The following is a 20,466-nucleotide window of genomic DNA, read 5'->3' on the forward strand; positions in this document are numbered from 1 at the left end:
CACAGCTCCTCCAAGGAGCACAACCTTTGCTGTGCCAAGACTTTCTCCGCCAGGAGGCACTCCCCCGCCTTCCTGGGTCCCTACCTAAAGCCCTGCCCCTCACCCCAACTGCTGTCCCTGCTGGAGCCTGGCCTCTGCCTGATTCCAGGCTGGGGCGGGCAGGGTCTGGTGGGACCCTCACCACCCAGACGCTGCACCAGGCAGGCGACCTGGATGAGGGGTGGGGTTCGGAAACCACTCGAGAGGTTGAGGCAAGTCTCTGGGGCTGTGAAAGGGGCAGACGCCCGGGCCGTTGGAGGAGGCAGCCAGGCAAAGGAAGCCGGGAAGTGGCGAGGGCCCCCAGGCTGTTTCTGGGGCCCTGAGGCTGGGTGGCCCAGGCTTGCGGGCAGGCCCTGACAGCATCTTCCCGTCCCCCAACCCCTGGGGAAGCCCACCTGTCCAGAGCCCAGACGAGAGAAGGAGGTGTGGCTGGCTCCTATAGCCCTGTCCCTCCAACGGCCTCGTGACTGTCCCCCGAGAGCAGAGAGCTCCCCCCCAGGCTCCCCCAGACGAGGCCTCCTGAGAGCCCTGCCCCCAGAGGGAGGCAGCCCGTCCCAGGGCCAGGCCCAAGGGTGGGTGTCCGGGCAGGGAATGGAGACTCTCTCCCACTCAGCAGCCACATGGGCCCTATGGGGGGGGGGGCACGGGCCCTCTGAACCTCATCCCCAACCCCGTTTTATGTTCCTATTTAGGGCTTCTCAGTGCACAAAAGTACATATTTCATTTTATTTACATAGAGAAGTTCCCAGGACAGGGATCGAACCCACCACAGCAGTGACAGAGCCACAGCACTTTTGTTTTGTTTTGTCTTTTTAGGTCTGTGGGTGTAGTACATGGAGGTTCCCAGGCTGTGGGTCGAATCAGAGCTGCAGCTGCCAGCCTACACCACAGCCACAGCAACACCAGATCCACATAGCTGTGTCTACACCGGAGCTCACGGCAACACCAGATCCTGTTTTCTTTTGGGTTTTTTTCCTTGCTTTTTAGGGCGGCACCGACAACATATGGAGATTTCCAGGCTAGGGGTCCAATCGGCGCTCCAGCCACTGGCCCACAACATCAGACCCAAGCCAAGTCTGTGACCTACACACCACAGCTCACAGCGACACCAGATTCTTAACCCACTGAGCGAGGCCAGGGATCGAACCTGCAACCTCATGGTTCCTAGTCGGATTCGTTTCCACTGTTTGTTGTTGTTGCTGTTGCTGTTCTTTTTAATAAGGAGCATGGCCAGATGACAGGGGCGCGAAGGACGCACAGGTGCAGCAGCCGTGCCTGGGGGCCCTGTGGGCTGTCCTAGCCCTCGTCAGAGCTGGGGAGCTAGAACCCACCTCCTGGTGGCCTCCTTGGAGCCAGACAGCAGGGCCATGGGGGCCGGGGGCACTGCAGCTTGCTCAGGTGACCTCAGCGGACTGGGGCCAGACTGTCAGGCCCCCCCACAGAGCTGTCCTGCGACAAGGCAGAGGTACCTGCTGGCCTCATTCCCCTCTGAATCCACAGGCCTTAAGGTGCCCAGTGCACAGTGGGGGCTCAACAGAGTGTTGAATGAGTGAATGAATGAGGAAGGGACCTGAGGATAGGATGGGCTTGGAAGGGAAATAAGGAGCTCTCGCTGTGGCACAACAGGATGGACAGTGTTTTGAGAGCGCTGGGATGCAGGTTCGATCCCCAGCATGGCACAGTGGGTTAAGGATCTGGTGTTACTACAGCTGCGGCTTAATTTGAGGCTATGGCTCGGATTTGATCCCTGGCCTGGGAGCTCCATATGCTGCGGGGTGGCAAAAAAAAGAAAAAAAAAAAAAAGAAAAGAAAAGAAAGGAAAGCAAATAAGATAGCTAGCCTTGCCGTCTGAACTCTCTCTATCCAAACTTTATTCATTTTCACCGTTTTTTTTCCAAATAAACAGCTATTAGAAAAGATAGTTTGTTAAATAAGTGGTGCTGAGAAAACTGGACACCCACATGGGAAAGAATGAAATTAGAACACTCCCTCACACCATACAGAAAAATAAACTCAAACTGGATTAAAAACCTGGATATAAGACCAGACACTATAAAACTCTTAGAGGAAAACATAGGCCAAACCCTCTCTGACATAAACCACAGCAACATTTTCTCAGATCCACCTCTGAGAGTCATGCCAAATAAACAGCTACTGTGAGGTCACGTGTGTGCCAGCAAAGACAGTTAAAGGGCATGTGTGCTGGGCAGCAGGGTGGGCAGGAGCTGCAGGGAGCCTCAGCTACGTCCTGGTAGGCATGTCTGCACCTGTGCCCCCTGAACCAGGTGTACACTGTCGCCGTCGTCGCCCACGTCCCCATGTGTCTGAAGCACGGCGGTGAGCTGGAGAGGCCTGGAAAATGTTAGAAGCCCAGTTGGAAGGGCTGAGGCTGCCTGTGGGTGGAGTGAAGCGAAACATACAGCCTCCCTGGTCCAGCTCACAGACAACCAACGCAGGGGTTTAAGTGTCGACTAGTTACGCCGGCGGTGGCTTGTTTATCAGGGTTTTTGGCCGTACCCACAGCATATGGATGTTTCCAGGCCAGAGATGGAACCCAAGTGACAACACCACCCGATTTTTTTTTTTTTTTTTGTCTCTTTAGGGCTGCACCTGTGGCATATGGAAGTTCCCAGGCTAGGGTTGAATCAGCCACAGCAACACCGGGTCCTTAACCCACTGAGTGAGGCCAGGAATCAAACCTGCATCTTCATGGATCCTAGTCTGGTTTGTCACAACAGGAACTCCACAACACCAGATTCTTAACCCACTGCGCCACCAGGGAACTCCCCATCAGAGGTACTGAAAACACCCTTTGTCGTGCTCTGAAATTCTGGGATCCTAGGAGCTGCGAAGAGGGTTTGAGTCAATATTGGAGAAGTCAGTTGGGGTTTTGGAGGGGCTGGGAGGGCGCCTCCCTTACCTGGAAGAGTGGACTACGTGCTCCCACTCTTTTCAGGATGGACTGGATTCAGGCAGGAAGGGTGCCTGGGATGGCAGCTGCTCGTCTTGGGCGCCCACCGTGTGCTGAGCCCCACACTAAGGATGGCCCACCCGCCCTCTCAGTGTAGGCATCCAGCATCTTCTGGGGCTCTTTTCTGATTCTCTTTGAGGGACCAACAGGGGCTAGGGCTGCGGGTGAGGTGGGTGTTGACCTCTTCAGTTGCCAGAGTCAAGGCCGATGAACCGCAGTCATTGTGTGAGAGGGCGGGATGGGGAGGGAGGAGGGCCTGGCGCTGAGCGGTGCGGACAGGACAGCCTGGCAGGCGCTGACCAGAATGTGCGGGAGCTGGCTGGGGAGACTGGCCAGGGCCAGAGCTGTAGTAACCTGGCAGAGAGAGTCAGCCTGGCAGCGGAGGGACCTAAGGATCAGGTGTGGCCCTGGAGACTGATGGTCAGGGCTGGACCTACCTGGGCCAAGGTCCTGCTCTCCAGCTCTTCCACTATCTGGTTGCTGGGTGGAGGTCTGACCTGGGGACCTAGGGTGAAAAGGTTGCTAGTCTGACAGGGGGGCAGGGGCAGGGGGCAGTCATACCACGTGACCACTGCTGTGAGCCCACCAGGCCCACTGCCTAAGAGAGCATGAGTGAGCAGGAGAGGGAGACAGAGGAGGATGAGGGAGAGGGCACTTCAGACACAGCACCCATGCTGCCCGGAAGTCTTGCTGACCGCCAGACCTCTGCACGGATGTCCCCAGGGTGGGCCGCCCAAGGCCTAGGGACCCTGCTGCTGTCAGGCCGGGCCCTGGCAGGGCTCCTGCTCCACCTTCTGCTTCCTGCAACTGTGTTCCTGCTGGTGCTGCTGCCAGCAGCCACCATCGTCTACCTGGGATTCCTGTGCCACTCGAGGGTGAGCTGAGCCCTCCACGGGCGCAGGGGTGGGCACGGTCTGGGATCCTTGGGGGGAGCAGGTCCTGTGGAAGTTCAGGGCCTGGGGGGTGAAGGTGGATTTGCCCCCTTCCAGCATGGCCTCTTGTCCCCAGAGGCATGTGTGCCCCTCCCTGCAGAGCCCCTTCCTCTGCCAAGTGTCCCCCCCGCCGGCCACAGCAAAAGAAGGGCTTTTGTTTGTCCCCCAAGGGAACAGCTCTCTCCCCTCCCCTGAGGCTGCTCGGCCTTGTACCAGGGGCCGCCAGGGCCTGGACAGCTGGGCGGGGTGCGAAGAGGAGGAGGTTCCAGGAAGAGACGACAGGGATGTCGTCAGATTTAAGGAGTCTGAAGTCCCCACGCCCAGAGCCCCTGGCAGATGCCTCCTACCCTGGGCCGGCTTCCCGCCTGTGGAACGGGCTGCGGCTTAGGGATGGGGAGGGCACAGGCAGATGGGTCCCCGGGTCCCTCCTTCTGTAGGCAGAAGGTGGAGGAGGGGACCAAATGCGGAGCCACACACGAGAAGGTGGTGCCAGCTGGCAACACCCCCGGGAAGGGCCTTGAGGTCAGATGCCAACAGAGGGAAGGGCCGTCAGAGAGGAGAGAAGGGAGGAAGGCGCGGGTCAGGGAACCGCACAACTGTTCTTTGAGCCTCCCCTCCAGGAACTCCTCCTCCTGCCACTTACCACCTGGGTCTCCGATCGTCCATTCTAGGCTCAGAAAAGCCCGGCCCCGAGCTGGCCCCAGCCACCCGACTCCGCCAGAACTCAGGCCCCGCCCCGGGCCACCTGCTTCCAGGACCCACCCAATCCATCCGCCCAACTGCGGGCCCCGCCCCGGAGCTGAGGTCCCGCCCGCTCTGGGTCCGCGGGCGCCAGGCCCCGCCCTCTCCCGATCCACGTGTTCTCAGGCCCCGCCCAGGCTCCGTGTGCCCCCCCCCCCCCCCCCGCCAGCACTCCAACTGGAATGGAGGCTGAGCTCCCTCCCAGTCCCCTGGCTCCCAGGCCCCATCCCGGGATGGAGGCCCCACCAGCCCCGCCTGACGGTCCGCCTCGCCCTCAGGTCCACCCGGCGCCCCGCCCCGCGTGCCGTGCCCTGCTCTCGGACCGCGGATCGGCAGCGCTCATCGTATTGGGCTTCCTCTCGCTGCCTCCGCTGCTGGTGCTCGCCTCTGCCGCCCGCGCCCGCTTGGCCCGACGCCTCCGCGCGCTGCTGCCACCCCCAACTAGGGGTCCCAGACCCCGCGGTCATTCGGTGTCCAGCGACTGGGGATGCACGCGAAGCCATCCCAACGGGGAGGAGCAGCTCTGCGCCTGGGTGTGATCCCGGAGATCTCTCCAAATCCCGGAGGCCCCCGAACTGTCCCCGTGTGCCCCATCACGTGGCCCCAGGCTGGCGAACTTAGGGTCCAGGTCCTGGCCGGGCGCCGGAGCGCAGCCCAGCTTCCGTGCACAGCGCTCCCAGAGGCCGCGAGAGGGCACCGGACTCCCCCTGACCGGTCGGCCTTTCCCCTCCCTCACCCCGGCCCCGAAGTCCCCGCAGTTGCAGAGAAGCTGGGACGCCCCAGGGAGGAGGCAGCTGGCTCTCCGAGAAGGCGCGCGTGGCCAGACTCCTGAAAGGGCGGTTTTCTGACATCTGCCACTGAGGCTGCCCCGGGCCCCCGTCTGTGCACAAAGGGCAGTCCTTGCGTGCCCGCTGTCTAGTCCGTCAGCGGGCCTCCAGCGAGTCCCAGAAGTGATCGGAGTTGCCCGGGAGGCTTCCACACCCGTGGTTCCCCAAGTTCAGCGGCGGCCACAGCGCCGGGGCTTTCAGGGCTCAGGGCTTGCGTTTGGCGTAAAGGACACGTTTAGGATCTTTGCTGTCTTTCACGGTTTGTGCTTTCAGGCATCGTTCTGATTGTGGCTCTGCTCTTATTTCTCCCTTTGGTACCCGCTGTTTCCCGTTTCTGAGGATTCACATCGTTCCTCGGTCCTGGAAAATTCTCAAACATTTTTTTCTTCAATCCTGCCTCATTCACTGCACATACTCTTCCTTGGGGAACACCCATTACACGACTGCTTCCCATTTTCCTTTTACCTGTCATTGTCACTTCATTTCTCCTCTGTGTTTTCCACGGGGCCATGGGTGTGGCTGTGGCCAAATAAATAAATAATTCCGCTATCATATCTCAACGTGTCCTTCCTTCTGATTCCATTCTGATCATTTCATTGGTCTCTTGGAACGTGATCATTTTTTAGATTCCAGCTTTGATTTCTGGAACAGTTTACATGTACTCATTTTATTTTTATTTATTTTGTTTTCTAGGGCCGCACCCGAGGCACATGAAGGTTCCCAGGCTAGGGGTCAAATCGGAGCTACAGCTGCCGGCCTACACCACAGGCACAGTAACGCCAGATCCTTAACCCACTGAGTGAGGCCAGGGATCCAACCCGCATCCTCATGGATGCTAGTCGGATTCATTTCCGCTGTGCCACGCCAGGAACACCCGCATGTACTTACTTTAGAGTCCATACCTAACAACTCCAATTGCTTAGTTTACTTGGGGGTCAAAATATGTTACTTGTTGTTTCTGCTGACTCAGTAATAGGATATTGTTTCTTTTTTTTTCCTTTTTTTTTTTTTTTTTTTTTAAGGGCTGCACCTGCGGCATACGGAGGTTCCCAGACTAGGGGTCCAATCAGAGCTGTAGCCTGCGGCCTACACCACAGCCACAGCTTCGCAGGATCCGAGCCTCATCTGCAACCTACTCTACAGCTCATGGCAACGCGGGATCCTTAACCCACGGAGCGAGGCCAGGGATCGAACCTGCATCTTCATGGATCCTAGTCGGGTTCATTAACCACTGAGCCATGAAGGGAACCCCTAGAATATTGTTTCTTTGAATGTTTATTCCTGTGAAGTGTCAGCCTACACCAATGAAAATTCTGAGAACACATTCGTCCAAAGAGGGTACCCTGGTGACCCAGGTAGGGTCCTGGTGGGTAGCCCACTGCTCAAGCCACCCACTTGTGCCCCTGATACCGTGTGGCTCCCCATCCCTGTGCTGAGGAATTCTCTGCTTTCCCATTCATTTCCCTTCATCATCCTGGGTTTCTGTTCACTCTTCCATTTGTCCATGTGTGTACGCATTTTTAGTGTTTCATTTTGAGGGCATATCTCTTCCCTGTAAGCCCAGCAGTGTATTAAAAATGTGTTTGTAGAAGTTCCTGTCGTGGCTCAGTGGTTAAGGAATCCAACTAGGAACTGTGAGGTGGCGGATTCGACCCCTGACCTCGCTCCGTGGGTTAAGGATCTGGCGTTGCCGTGAGCTGCCGTGTGGGTCACAGACGTGGCTCGGATCCGGTGTTGCTGTGGCTCTGGTGTAGGCCGGTGGTTACAGCTGCGATTCGACCCTTAGCCTGGGAACCTTCAAATGCTGTGGGTGCAGCCCTAGAAAAAGACAAAAATATATATACATATGTTTGTTGTAATTCGTCCAGAGTCTAGTCACAGCTGAAAGGCCTTGTAAGGGGTCTCGCACACCATCTCGGCCGGCCGGGCTCCACCTGTGACCAATAGGTCAGAGCCCAGATGCGCCCAAGGTGTGGCGCCCAGGGCTCAGGCTGGAGCAGGCCCGGGCTGGGGCTGGCCCGGGTCCATCAGGAGTCCTTGGGGTTTTCCAACTGCCTGTAGCCAGTCAGACGGGAGCCTGGCTGCCTGCCCTGCGCCCAAGGATTGCTTCCCTGGGTCCGAGGCCGCCTTCCTTCCCCTCCTGCCTTGGCCTGGGCAAGCTCTGGCCGGGCGTCCAGAATGAGGACTCTCCTGAGGATCGGCCTGGCCCCGGAGTCATCAAAACAACAGCTGGGCTGCTGGGGGTGGGGAGGCCGAGGGGGAAGCTCCGTGGTGGAGCCTGCTGGTTCCTAAGGTGTGTCCCAGCTTCCCAGGCCCGCCCTGCCCACTCCCAAAAGGAACACGTGCGGGGAGCTGTGGAGGGTCTGCAGAGACCCCTGGGGTCTGCTTTGAGGGGTCCAGCTGTCAGGGAGGCTGGGCCAGGGGAGCAGAGGCCCTGGGCTACTGGCTGGGCCAGGAGGAAACCTTCACTTAAGACAACACAGTGTCTCCCCAGACGCCTCCCTGTGAGAGTGTGCCTGGCCTGGGGGGCCTCCGTTTGGGTAGACACATGCATGCCTGAGCCAGCCCTCACACCCCTGCCAGGCATGGCCCTGACCCCACAGGTGTAGAGTCTGGGCTTCGCACATTTCCCCGATCTGCCCAAGGCCATCTATTCATTCCCGAAGTATTTCCTGGCAGCTCAGGTGTCTGCAGGCACACCCTGAGCGGTGAGCAGCTAGGAGGGGGCCAGGAGAGTTGGCCCCTTCTGTCCCCACAGCTTACACCCCAGAGTGAGCCCTGCCCCCACCCAGGCATGGGGACCAGCAAGGGGCGCTGGGCAGAAACAGCTGTGACGGGTGGGCTGGGTCGGAACCAGAAGAACCTGGTGCTGGCTCCCCCTGCCCCCGCGCCTGGGGAGCCCCCCAGAGGTGTGGACACAGGGCTGTCCCTCCCTGCTGTCTTCTTCCCCGCTTGGGGCTGGGTCAGGGCCTAGTGCTCACCTCCCTGTTACAGAAGGTTCCAGCGCAGAGGACAAAACTAGGGAGGGTCCCACCTGGGGAAGGGCACAGGCTGAAAACCCAGGAGGACCTGGACACCTGCCTGCCTTTCTTCCTGCCAGCCCTGCCCACTGAGCCCCACCTCTGATGGTGACTACCCCTCATCCTGCCCAGGGCCCTGGCCTCCCGGAAGCCGCTGCTGCCCCTTGCCCTTTTCCCTCCCATGGCTCCTTACTGCTCTCACAGACCCCAGACTCCTGCCCACCTGGCCATGGGGAGAACAAGCAGACATACATCTTTGCAAGCTGGCCCCCACCCGGCCCCCGGGGCCCCGTCCGGCTTGGCAGGGCCGGGAGGACCAGGGCTCTGCCCAGTGCCCGCGTGTCCCCAGGGCAGAATCTGTCATGTAGCTGGGCCCAGCACGGAGATGATGAGTGAATGCAGAGAAAGTGGCGCCCACCCTGTGCCCAGGCTGCCCACCCCTTCAGCCAGCATCCCTGCCACCCTGGCTGTGGCCAGCAGGAGGACTGGGGAGGGGTCAGATCTGGGGCCACAAGGGGCAGGTCTGGACTCCAAGGGAGTGAGACGATGGGACCCTCAGACCCCCCCCCCAGGATTGGCCCTCAGGCCCTGGCATGTCCCCGGCCACAACCAGGCAGGTGGAGTCTAGAGGCACGTGGGGTGGGGGAGCTGGGTGGGAGGGGTCGGGGCCTCTCTGCCCTGCTGCTCACAACCACAGCCTTCCTCCACCCCACTTACTGTTGTGGGGTCTAGTCAGGGGGCCTCAGGTCACACCCTCCAGGCCCACAGCAGCTACCCCACTTTTGGCTTCTCTGTCCCTTGGCATGTTTGTGGGTGCAAGTGTAAGACACGAGTGACATGAGAAAACAGAGCCCAGGCATCCCACGGGGTGGGCTCGGGGCCAGCTGCTCTGCCCCTCAGGCCCGGCAGAGCGCCCTCAGCTGGGGTCGGGGGTGGGGTCGGAGGCCCCGGGAGCTGCCCTTCTCCCTGGGGTCAACATGACCACAGTAAGCTGGGGACAAAAGGCCCTTCTTCTCTGCAGAAGCCTGGGGGTGCGGAGGAGGGCGCGTTCCCGCGAACCCGCTGGGGCCAGGGGCAGTGCCTTGGAGAGCAATGTCCCTGGGTCTTGGGGAACCCCGTCCCCCGGCCTGTGGACTGACAGACAGGGTGGGCCAGCTCCAGAAATGATGCCTGCGGACTCCTGGACCAGACTGAGGCCGTGGGCAGGGCTGCCTCAAGCACACGGGCTGCTCCTTCCTCCTGGACCCCAGGACACCAGGGCCAGGCGGTGGGGGTGGCAGTGGGGGGGCGCTGAGCCCAGGGGAGGGAGAGGGCTGGGGCCAGGGCTGTTGTGTCCTGGCGGCCTCTGAACGTTTCTCCCCCATCCCCCACTCCACCCCCGTCAGAGAGGAGGTTTCCGGGCCATTATATTTGTGCTTCCTCTGGCGTCTGCCTCAAGCCCAGCCCTGGCCCTGACTACTACACCCCTGGCTGACCCCCATGTTCCCTGGGGACCCTCCATCTATCTGCCCATGTCCTTCCTCGGGGGCGAGTGAGACTCGCCATGATGCTGGCAGTAGGGCTGAGGTGGCCAGCTGAGCCACAGGGCAGATCTGAGACCTGGGGGAGCAGAGCTGAGTGGCTGGGGGTGGGCTGATCTCCTGGGGGTCAGGCCAGAGCTCAGCACGAACATCAGGAGTGACTCTGGGCAGGGGTGCCTCAGTCAAGGCTGGTGGCCGAGCTCAGCCCAGGCTGGGCAGAGACCCTGGCTGAGCATTCCCAAGGCTGGGCCCCCAGTCCTTTGTCCCTCTGAGGGAGAGGCTGGAGGACGCCTGCTTCCTCGAGGGCTTGCGTCATGGCCAAGAAGAGCCGCTCAGTTTTTCCAGAAGGGACGGAAACTTCCCCGTCAGCCCAGCAGGACAGCCAAGGTGTGACTGTGGGCCCACGGCTGGGCAGGTGTGGGGACGCCACCGGGCCAATCCGGCACGGCCCCCTCCTGCTAGAGGTGGCCGGTGAGCCAAGCCGCATCTGCAGCGATTCCCTGGGCCCCACGACTGGGCCCCACGACTGGGCCCCCAGGTCTCCTGCAGCTGCCTTTGCTCACAGCCTCATCTCCGCAGCAGCCTCGTGCACTGGAGGGCTGGGGGCCAGGTGTGGTCCCTCTGGGGGACCCCGAACTTTGGGGGGTTCAAGCCCATTGCCACCTTCTGGGGCCCACGCAGAAGCACCAGGCAGTTTCTGGTCCCAGAAATGGAGGTCTGTGGAGCTGAGCCAGCACCGCCACTGCCAAGATTCCCGGCAAGGGGGTGGGGGCAGCGGGGACACAGTTCTCGCTTGTTCCTGCGGCAGCTCCTCAGCGCGGCCGAGCCGCTTCCTTTTTTAGGCAAAGTCAGAGCTCTAGCGTGTCTCACAGCCGGCGTCTCACCTGCCAGAAGGGGAGGAAGGAAAACCACTGAGTCCCATCCGTCCTCCCCGCTGAGCATCCTCCGCTCCGGAGGAGGGAAGGGAGGGGACATCCTGGCTCAGAGGGCCCCGCCATCTCACCGTGGGGAACCCATGTCCCCCCAGCTCCGCAGGGAGGAGTGGCTGGGAAAGGGCGAGGGGCGGGGGAGCATGTCCGGAGCGAGGCGGGCGGGGCTCTCCCGGACCTCAGCTCCGCCTCACCTACGGAAGAGGAATCTGCCCTGGGGGCCTGAGTGTCTCCCTGGACGTCCCCTGCAGGCAGCCACCTCGGGTCTGGTCTAGCCACAACCCCAGATGCAAGGCTCCCTGGCTCACAGCGAGTCCCTCAGAGGGCTTCTCCGGGGCGCCGCTGGGGATCTGTGGTCAGTCCTGGAGTCTGACGTCAGCTGGGCCCTGGGCCCCTCATCGGTGGTAGGCCCAGTATGGTCCCTGTGGACATGGCCTAAAACAGCCACCCTCAGCCCCCAGGCCTCGTCCTCCAAGAAGCTCCCCTTTAATGTCTCAAGCGTCTTTCCCTCCCGATGAAAAGCGTCCTAAGTTCGGCCCTTTTGATCTCCGCTGGTCATTCCTTGGAGAAACACGTCCCAGTTCTGCGGCCGGGGCCTGGGCCTGTCCGGTGATGGCATTACCGACGCATCTCATACCCTCTGGGGCTCTCGTGGGCCTGGGCTTCGGGGACTCCCGGCACTGCAGAGACAAGGGCAGTGGGCCTGGGGATGACCCCGCTCGGTGGCTCCCAGCTCGGCTTCCGGCTGGGGGCCAGGGGCAAGCTGGATTCCGAGGCCTTACGGCCATTAACAAGACGCTCGTGTCTGTGTGGGTGCATGCCACGCGTGTGTGCCTTCGTGCCATCCCAGCGAGTGCTGCGTGTGGCTGCGCGCCTGGGCCCTGCGTGAGCGCGCCTCCCCGAGCCTGTGCGCCTCCGCACGCGGGACAGTGCGCGCCCCGCCGGGGCGGGGCCTCGGGACTGTGATGGGCGGGGCCTCCCGGGGGCGGGGCTCGGATCCGGCCCGCGCGGCCGCGCGCCCCGCAGCTCAGGAGCGAGCGAGCGGCGAGCGGAGGCAGAGTGCAGCCCTCCCGTCGCGCGCGATGCTGCCCTGGACGGTGCTCGGCCTGGCCCTAAGCCTGCGGCTGGCGCGGAGCGGAGCGGAGCGTGGTGAGTGTGGCGGGCGGCCGGGCCGGGCTCGGCTCCCGTGCCCCTCCAGCCCCCACTGTCCCCCTGGAACCACGTCCTGCTCCCGCGGCTGCGGGGCGGGGACGGCTGGCAGGGCACCCCACCCACCTGGGACGCGCCCCCCTCCCGCCCCCAGCAACTCCGCGGGCTCTCGGGGCCGGACGGGGTTGGGGGGAGGTGTGTCGGGAGGCTTGTCTCTGCCTCAGTTTCCCTCTCCTTGGATTGACCCTTGGTGGAGGGATGGTAGGAAGGTTGGTGTGGCCCTAGTGGGTTGGGGGAAACTGAGGCGAACGGCCCCGGAGCAGAAGCGAGGCCCCCGTCTACCCATGGGGCAGTGCTGAGAGGGCCCATCTGCCCGCCCACCAGCGGTGCCCGAGGAAGGGGTAGACCCAGCCCTTAACTTGCTTCCTGGGACCAGATGGACCAGAGAGGAGGGGGGCCAGGGGAGGGGTGACATCATCTGTAAGTGGGGTGACACTCTAACCCGGCCATCCAGGCCGTGGGAGGGGCTGCAGTCGGGCCCCCATCCCTCCACCACTGTCCACAGCCGCCCCAGCGGCTTTGGGCCCCCACCCCCTCCTCCCACCGCTCGCCCTACCTGAGGCTGAGTTGTGTAGGCTGCTTCTCTGGAAGCTGGGCCTGAGGGAGCAGCCTTGGTGGGTGGCCCAGAAGCATCCACCCATCAAGCCAGGGGGCTGGGCCAGGACCCTTGGCTCCAGCCGGTGCAGAGTCTGCTGAAGACGGGGCAGGTGTGGGGGCACCCCTTCGCAGAGGAGACGCGAGTCCAGAGGGTGCCCCAGATATGAGGCCAGGGTGCAGAGCTGGAACTGCTGAGAGTGTGAGCCCCCTGCTGGCTAAGGACCCCCCCCACCCCGCTGAGGTGCCGACCCACGACTTTGGGGTGTGACTGAGAGGCTTTCAGTGCTTCCTTGGGTAAAGGCAAGTGCCAGCTTCGGGAAAGCTTAGGCCCTGGGGGTTGTGCCCTGGGTGTGAGGCTGTCTGGGGGCCACCACCTGGGGCTAACCCTCCCCTCTCCCCCAGGCCCCCCGACATCCGCCCCCCAGGGGGACCTGCTGTTTCTGTTGGACAGCTCGGCCAGCGTGTCTCATTATGAGTTTTCCCGAGTTCGGGAGTTTTTGGGGCGGCTGGCGGCCCTGTTGCCCCTGGGCCCTGGGGCCCTGCGTGCCAGCCTGGTGCATGTGGGCAGCCGGCCACACACCGAGTTCCCCTTCGGCCAGCACAGCTCCGGCTCGGCCGTCCAGGATGCCATACGCGCTGCAGTCCAGCGCATGGGTGACACCAACACTGGCCTGGCGCTGGCATACGCCAAGGAGCAGCTGTTTGCCAAGGAGGCGGGGGCCCGGCCAGGGGTGCCCAAGGTGCTGGTGTGGGTGACAGACGGCGGCTCCAGCGACCCCGTGGGGCCCCCCATGCAGGAGCTGAAGGACCTGGGCGCCACTGTCTTCATCGTCAGCACCGGCCGCGGCAACCTCCTGGAGCTGTCGGCCGCCGCCTCGGCCCCCGCCGAGAAGCACCTGCACTTCGTGGACGTGGATGACCTGCACATTATCACCCCCAAGCTGAGGGCCTCCATTCTCGGTAGGTGGGAGGGGCAGGGCCTGGGGGCACCCAGCTGGCATCAGGAAGAGGGCCGGGCGAGACCTGAGGCACTCGCAGGCCTGGCGCTCTCTGGGGGCGCAGGGGGAGGTGGCACACAGGTCTTCTCTGGGACGGGCTCCAGCGCTTCACCTGTGGCTCCACTCCCGGGGCTGCGGCGGGACCGAGGGCCAGGTCTGAGCAGACACTCCTGCCGACAGGCCTGGCCTGTGACCGGAAGGCCGTGGAGTGGGGGGCTGGGTGTGGGCCTTGGGGCTGCATCTGGTGGGATGTGGCCAAGTGGAGAGAAAGAGGAAGGAGATTCCAGGCCTGAGGACTCTGCCACTCACGCCCCTCTCTGTGTGCCAGGCCCACCGTGCCTGGCGGGGGTGGGCCAGGGCTGGAGGGCCCAGCTGGCTCCCACAGGGCTAGGGCCCTGCATCCCCCAGGGCAGGGCCAGGACAGCCACTGAGGGCTGTGAGCCAGATTGCTGGAAAGGAGGCCAGCTGCAGAGGCCAGTAGCTCCCCACCACACCGACTTTCTTCCGGAACCCCCTGACCCGGCTAATCCCGTGGGAGGAAGGGCTGGAGTTGAAGGGCCTGGTCACTGGCAGGGTTTGCTGCAGCCACTGAGAAATTCCAGCCTCCCCGAGACTCTTCCTGAGTCCCTGCCTATGGGGTAATCATGCACCTGAGACCAGAAGGGATTGGATTGTGGGTTGGAGGTGGGTAGAGGGTCCTTCTGAAGATTTACTCCAGGACACCTGGCCCCTGAGTCAACCATCATGGCTGAGCCGGGAGGGGGCAGCGGAAGAGAGGGCAAACAGCCGGACAGGAAAACCAAGACTGCGAGGCAGTGAGGCGAGGGGTGGTGGTGCTCCTGGGATGGGGGGGCAGGTCCAAGTGTGGAGGATGGGCGAGGTGAGTGCCATCCTGGCGGCTCCCGAAGGTGAAGTTGGGTCCTGCCAGCATTAACCCTGCCCGGACATCTCTCAGCCTTACCCACCTGCCCCATCACTCAGATGGGCCCCTGTGGCTCGGCATCCAGGCTCAGGAGTAACCGACATTTGGAGGTCCCACCCTGGAGTCCCCCTGTCCCACTCTCCTGGGGACTTGAGGCAGGGAGCTCCCCAGGTCCAGCTGTTCCTGGGTTTGTCACATCTCTGCTGCCCTCAGGCCTCTCTCCAGGGGCCTCCCATCTCCTGGCTGGACTGTGGGCTCCCTTTTCCTTGACTCTGCAGAGCTGAGTGGACCCCAGACCCTGTGCTGGCCACTAAGGCTGGGCATGGTCCTCTGTGCTCAGACATCACCCCGGACCCCTTTCACCTTTTGAAGGGCCCTTGTCCAGGCCGCTGGACTGGGTGGGAGCCGGGAGGGAAGCCCCTGCTGGGGCCAAAGAGGAGGGCTGGCTGCACTCACCTCCTTCCTTCTGCCCCCTCACGGTTGGTTTTGAGGATCCTTAGCATCTGGTGTGGGCGCAGACGCGACCGAGGCTGGCCAGGCTCCCCCACGCTCCTGATCCCCGCATCTGGGAGTCCCCCGAGGCGGACCTCCGTTCTCTGACCCTCCGCACTACCCCCCCCCCACCCCTGCCCGCAGACGCGATGTGGCCGCAGCAGCTCCGGGCCTCTGAGATCACGTCCAGCGGCTTCCGTCTGGCCTGGCCGCCCCTACTGACCACCGACTCCGGCTACTACGTGCTGGAGCTGGCCCCCAGCGCCGAGCCGAGGACCGCGCGCCGCCAGCAGCTGCCAGGGAACGCCACGGGCTGGACCTGGGCCGGCCTCGACCCTGACACGGACTACGACGTGGCGCTGCTGCCGGAGTCCAACGTGCGGCTCTTGGGGCCCCAGCGCCTGCGGGTGCGCACGCTGCCAGGTCAGGCGGGGCGCCGGGGGCGTGGGCCCGGGAGGGCGGCGGGCGCTGCCCGCTCCTGCTCGCTCACGGGCGCTTCCCCCGCAGAGGAGACCGGGCCGGAGCGCATCGTCGTCTCGCACGCCAGGCCACGCAGTCTGCGCGTGAGCTGGGCCCCGGCGCTGGGTCCGGCCGCCGCGCTTGGCTACCACGTGCAGGTCGGGCCCCTGCTGGGCGGCGCGGCGCAGCGCGTGGAGGTGCCCGCGGGCCGCAACAGCACCACGCTGCAGGGCCTGGCTCCCGGCACCGCCTACCTGGTGACCGTGACGGCCGCCTTCCGCTCGGGCCGCGAGAGGGCGCTGTCGGCCAAGGCCTGCACGCCCGAGGGCGAGCGCAGCCGCGCCCCGCGCCCCCCGCCGCCGGGGGCCGGGGGCCGGGAGCCGTGAGCCTGCCGCGCCCGCGCACCCGAGGGCCCCCTTCTCCCGAGCCCGGTGGGGGAGGCGCCCGCCGCCGAAACCGCAGACTTGGGATGCTGGCCGGCCTTTGGCCCACGGGACCCCCGCGGCAGGTGGGCGCCCTGCTCCAGCGTCTGCCCTCGCCTGATTGTCCGCTGCCGCTCAGGCGGCAGCGCGTGTCGTCGCGACCCCCATCCCCTGCCTGGCCCGGAGCGGGGCTCTCGGTGGCGTCCTTTGAGCAGGATTTAGCGGGGAAATGGACAAGGAGTCAGGGGCCCGATGAGCACTCGGACCCTGGAGGGCTCTGGGCCCAGGGCTGCAGGGCCTCTGGGCAGCCCGGCCTCCCACTTGTGTTAAGGGCCAGAGCCTCTGGTGGCAAAGGCTAGCATCCGTTTGAGGGAGTGTGGTCTAGGTGGCAGCTCTGAGTCCCCATGGGCCACTCAGGTCCTGGATGTTGATAGGTGGATGGGGGAGGGAAGGAGCTGGCTCTGGTCAGGTCCCCACGGCCTCTTGGAGGGGACAGGGTCTGGAAAGGGGAGGGAGGAGCGAGGGCAGTGGGCAGCAGCCAGGTGGGCCGCAGAGGCTGTCTTCGCCAGGACGCGCAGGTGGCGTGGGGCAGTGCTTGCCGGGAAGTGGCCCTGCCTTCCTAGCCCAGATGGCCACTGGGACACAGAGGGCACCTTTGGGGAGGACTCTGGAGATCGGAAGGCGTGAAGGCCAGCACTCGCAGGGAGCCGTCCCCGCTTCTGAGTGGAGAGCTTCTGTGGTGGGGACAGTGACCAACAGGGTTCCCCTGGGGGCTGCACCCTGGCGCGTCTCTGCAGCGTCTCCTGATCCCAGCTCCTGTCCCTCGTCACCATCCGGGGGCCACTAGACAAGCCCAAGGACAGGCAGCATTGCTCCCCCTCAGGTCCGCCAGGCGCCTCCTCTGCCTGCACTGAGCGCTCACCGTGCCCCTTCCTACTAACACCCACTGACCACACAGTAAATCGGATGTAAACAGCGCTGCCGTCTCCCGAGTGGTTGCTCCTTGTTTAAAACACGCCAGACCCGTAAACGGTTGCAAGCGGAAGAAAAAAAGGTCTTGGGTAGGGACCTAGGGCACCCCGCTGGCGCTAGGGAAGTGGAGGGGGAGCCTCCCAGCGCTTGCACTCAGGCCCCTGTACCTCCCCGTGGCCACTCCGTGCATCTCCCCTTCAGAGAGCCCAGGCCCGTTTCAGTGGGCCTTACTGGGACCAGGGACAGCAGGCCCTCTGCAGGGCTGTCCCTTGTCTGCTGGCACAGGACACCCTCAGTGGCCTTTGATTCCGTGGGGCTGGGGGCAGGCTTCAAGTGAGCACCCGCCTCTGAGCATCATGTGGCCCCTGCCCAGGCACCCAAGGCCTGCACCGCCCCTAGTTTAGTGTGCCTTGGGGCTCCGTGGGGGCAGGCTGTACGTGAGCCCGGGACGCCCACCCTGCCTGTGTGAGCAGAGTGGGAACAGGGGGAAGGTGGTGAGTCAGACCCTGAGGGCAGATGGAAGCGCCTGGCCAGGCCAGATTTGGTGGGGGGCGCTGCCAGGGGGTGTTCTTTCTCCCCCATGTCCCTTGACTCCCTGGAGGCAGACCCAGGAAAGCCTAGGACTGGAGCCTGTGGGCCACTGCTTACACCCTGGCCCTGTCCCAAGGCTGGGCAGTGAGGACAGCGGGGACCCAGGGTCCCAGACAGCACTGACCAGGGAGGGGACCCTCTCGGTCCCAGGGGCAGATTCCCCTCACAGAGGCCTGCGTCCCCCACGCGGGTCCCCTGGGTGCTCTCGGGTCCAGGCCCACTGGCCAGCCGGAGAGGCCCCTGTCTGTGCTGAGCCCCGGGCTGGAGGGTCATTTCCTCCGCTTGGTTGGTCACACAGGACAAGTGCGTGATGAGCCCCTCCCCCAGACCCTGCCTCCACCCCCAAGAGGGGGCAGGGCAGATGGAGGACACAGGCCCCTGCCTCCCAGAAGAGGCTCCAGCCTGGCCTCACCTCGTCTCTGCTGGATGCAGAAGCCCAGGAGGGGGAGCCCCAACTTCCATCTCCAGCCCGAGGAGCGCTCCTCCTGGAAGTCCTTTCCCGGAAGCGCTGCCCCTTGTTTTCAAAGGTCTCTGAGTCCAGCCCAGACGGGCAGCCTCCAGGAAACGGCTTCATCCGGGTCTCCACCCCTTCCCTTGCCTCCCCGCCACCAAGGCCTTGGCTCCAGCGTCCGTGCTGTGTCCGGGGCTGAGGCCAAGGCCTCCAGGGACTTGCACCTGCTGCTTCCTCTGCAACGACGAGCTCCCCAATGCGCCTGGAAGTCAGGAGGGCCCATGCAGGAGGTCGCGACCCCCTGGGAAGGCCGGGTCCTCAAGGCAGGAGCAGGCAGGCTGGGGAGACTCGCGGCTTCCTGGGGACCCCAAGGGAGGCGGCTCCAGAGGTTCTGGGCGGGCAGAGTTCTCACGCTCACAAGGGCTGCTGCGACCCTCATTCGATAGGAGAAACCAAGAATTTCGCTCAGGTTCCATGTTCCACTGTCCCAGGTGGGGCCTGCGCTCCAGCCCAGGACTTGCCCGACGCGATGGACAGCAGCTGTCTGGGAGAAGCCCGGATCGTGGCAAGGTCTTGCCTCGTGTCCAAGAAGTGGGGGTCCGCAAGAGCCAGCACTCTTTCCAAGGTGACAGCAATAACCTCAGTCAGGTCCGGAAGCACAGCCAGCCCCGGGGGGGACGTGTAGCCCTCACAGCCTCCTTCAGGCCCGGCGGGCAGGTCAGGAAAACGGAAGCCTGCCTGAGGGCCACAGATGTGTGTCTGCCACCTTTCTCCTGGGATGAAAATTTTTCTTCCAACATTCCTTAAAACAGCAACGAGGGAGTTCCCATCATGGCTCAGCGGTAGTGAACCCAACTAGTATCCATGAGGACGTAGGTTCAAGACCTGGCCTGGCCCAGTGGGTTATGGAGCCGGTGCGGCTGCAGCTGCAGCCTAAGCTGAGACTGTGGCTCAGATCCCCTGGCTGGGGAGCTATGCCGAGAGGCACACCCCCGGGGGAAAAAAAAAAAAAAAGCCAAACCTGGCCTATCTGGAACCACAATAAAAAATGAGAAGAAAAAGATGCCAGTGGAAGTCAGAGCTCCTCTAGAGGTGAGTGTGGTGAGGTGGGGACCCAGGGGAGCCCCGCCTGGCAGGCCACCTTGGGTGGGCGGTGGTGACCACCCCTGCAACAGGGTCCTGGGGGTGGGGTGTGCTTCTGGCCAGCACCATTCTCAGGCAGGGGGTCGCTGGGGTCTCCTGGGCAGGGTGGGACCCCGTTCACTGACATGGCCTCCCCAGGAACCAGGACCCCTGCACTAATTGCTCACGTACCAGTGAACACGCCCACGACAAGTCTGTCGTCCTAGCCACAGACATGAGAGCTCGGCAGGAAGGAAAGGCCCCTGTTCCCACCCCACGTGTGGGTAGCACGAGGGGAGCCGTGGGTGGCCAGTGACTCGCCTGAGCCCTTGACCACAGCTTCTCTGCTCCAGGGCTGGCCCAACTGGACATGAGGGCATTCGAGGCAGGGCTGGGCGACCCCTCCTCCCAGAGCCACCCCCACCCCTCCTGGGCACACAGCTGCTCCTGCAGTAGCTGTGGGCCTTGAAGACTGGCTGCCGTGGGCGGCCCTGACTGCACAATGGAGCCGCTCTTGTCCTGAGAAGGCAGAGGGCACTGGCAGGTGCTCAAGGCGCGTTGCCTGTCCTTAGAGCTGAGCACCTGTGCCAAGGACCTCCACGCTGCTGACCTGCTGCTGGATGGGGAGAGGACAGTGGGCTGGGCATCTGCTCACTGAAAGTAAGCGGTGCGGAAGACAGGGCTGGAGGCGGCGAGCGTGGCTCAGTCCCTGGCCCTGACAGGCTGGAGCCCCTGCAGCAGGTCAGAGGGCTGCTCCTCACTCACACTCATAACCCTGGAACCAGGAGGAGGAGAAGCTGCAGGAACCCCGGAGAGCGGGGAGCAGGGAGCCTGAAGCACTGAAGCACTGCTCTGGGGGCTTCGGCCCAGGAGGGCCAGCTGGGCAGCTTGGCTTCCAGCTGGGCTGGGGCTTCTCCTTTGAGGGGCGGGCATGGGGTGCACGTGACCTGGGGTTCCAGAGATGGGGACAAGTGGGTTCTTTTGGAAGCTGGAGGGAGAGAACAGGAGAGGGAGGGTCCCAACCGGGGGAGAGAGAGGGAGACGAGCCCCTGGAGGCCCCACAGTCCTGGGTAACTAGACTGAGGTGATGCTGGAGGAGTCCAAGTTCAAGTGGACAGACTTCTGCACAGGTGATGTCCCTGGGAGATACTGGGCAAGAGGGCAGCCTGCCCTGAGGCCCCAGCCCTGGGCAGCCCTGGCCCTGCCGGGATGGCCACAGCTCCCTCCTGCGTGCTGGGCAGCTCCCCAGAGG

At 63.5% G+C, this 20,466-nt stretch overlaps 2 protein-coding genes and 1 long non-coding RNA gene across 4 annotated transcripts; 2 read left to right on the top strand and 1 right to left on the bottom strand.

Moving 5' to 3' along the window:
• Window positions 1–751: 751 nt before the first annotated feature.
• LOC146402527 (uncharacterized) lies at window positions 752–4,680 on the bottom strand. The gene is made up of 5 exons (XR_014806928.1): window positions 4,586–4,680; window positions 3,448–3,515; window positions 2,960–3,075; window positions 2,739–2,884; window positions 752–2,391 (listed from the first exon to the last, which is right to left on the bottom strand). It is a non-coding gene; the product is annotated as an uncharacterized LOC146402527 (long non-coding RNA).
• On the top strand, window positions 3,479–6,064 carry TMEM88B (transmembrane protein 88B). The gene is made up of 2 exons (XM_003127505.4): window positions 3,479–3,885; window positions 4,962–6,064. The coding sequence occupies exons 1-2, from the start codon at window positions 3,619–3,621 to the stop codon at window positions 5,220–5,222; spliced, it is 528 nt and encodes a 175-aa protein (XP_003127553.1). The 5' UTR covers window positions 3,479–3,618; the 3' UTR covers window positions 5,223–6,064.
• A 5,971-nt stretch (window positions 6,065–12,035) lies between these two features.
• On the top strand, window positions 12,036–17,055 carry VWA1 (von Willebrand factor A domain containing 1). 2 transcript variants are annotated; one of them, XM_005653353.4, is made up of 4 exons: window positions 12,036–12,128; window positions 13,188–13,745; window positions 15,342–15,620; window positions 15,705–17,055. In XM_005653353.4, the coding sequence occupies exons 1-4, from the start codon at window positions 12,062–12,064 to the stop codon at window positions 16,040–16,042; spliced, it is 1,242 nt and encodes a 413-aa protein (XP_005653410.1). In that variant the 5' UTR covers window positions 12,036–12,061; the 3' UTR covers window positions 16,043–17,055. The 2 variants fall into 2 exon arrangements, with proteins under 2 accessions (XP_005653410.1, XP_003127549.1); XM_003127501.5 differs by having other exon boundaries at window positions 15,342–17,055.
• Window positions 17,056–20,466: the final 3,411 nt, after the last annotated feature.

This window comes from Sus scrofa, chromosome 6, assembly GCF_054392235.1.
Source record: "Sus scrofa isolate SSC_HxYL_T2T_F1_AM1 chromosome 6, Sscrofa_HxYL_maternal_Yorkshire_Landrace_v2.0, whole genome shotgun sequence".
NCBI classification, from domain to species: Eukaryota; Metazoa; Chordata; class Mammalia; order Artiodactyla; family Suidae; genus Sus; species Sus scrofa.

Coding starts and splice junctions, on each gene's coding strand:
- TMEM88B (XM_003127505.4), top strand. CDS start 3,619: ATGAGTGAGCAGGAGAGGGAGACAGAGGAGGATGAGGGAGAGGGCACT. Junction 3,886..4,961: donor GATTCCTGTGCCACTCGAGG/GTGAGCTGAGCC, acceptor CCTCGCCCTCAG/GTCCACCCGGCGCCCCGCCC.
- VWA1 (XM_003127501.5), top strand. CDS start 12,062: ATGCTGCCCTGGACGGTGCTCGGCCTGGCCCTAAGCCTGCGGCTGGCG. Junction 12,129..13,187: donor GCGGAGCGGAGCGGAGCGTG/GTGAGTGTGGCG, acceptor CCTCTCCCCCAG/GCCCCCCGACATCCGCCCCC. Junction 13,746..15,341: donor GCTGAGGGCCTCCATTCTCG/GTAGGTGGGAGG, acceptor CCCTGCCCGCAG/ACGCGATGTGGCCGCAGCAG.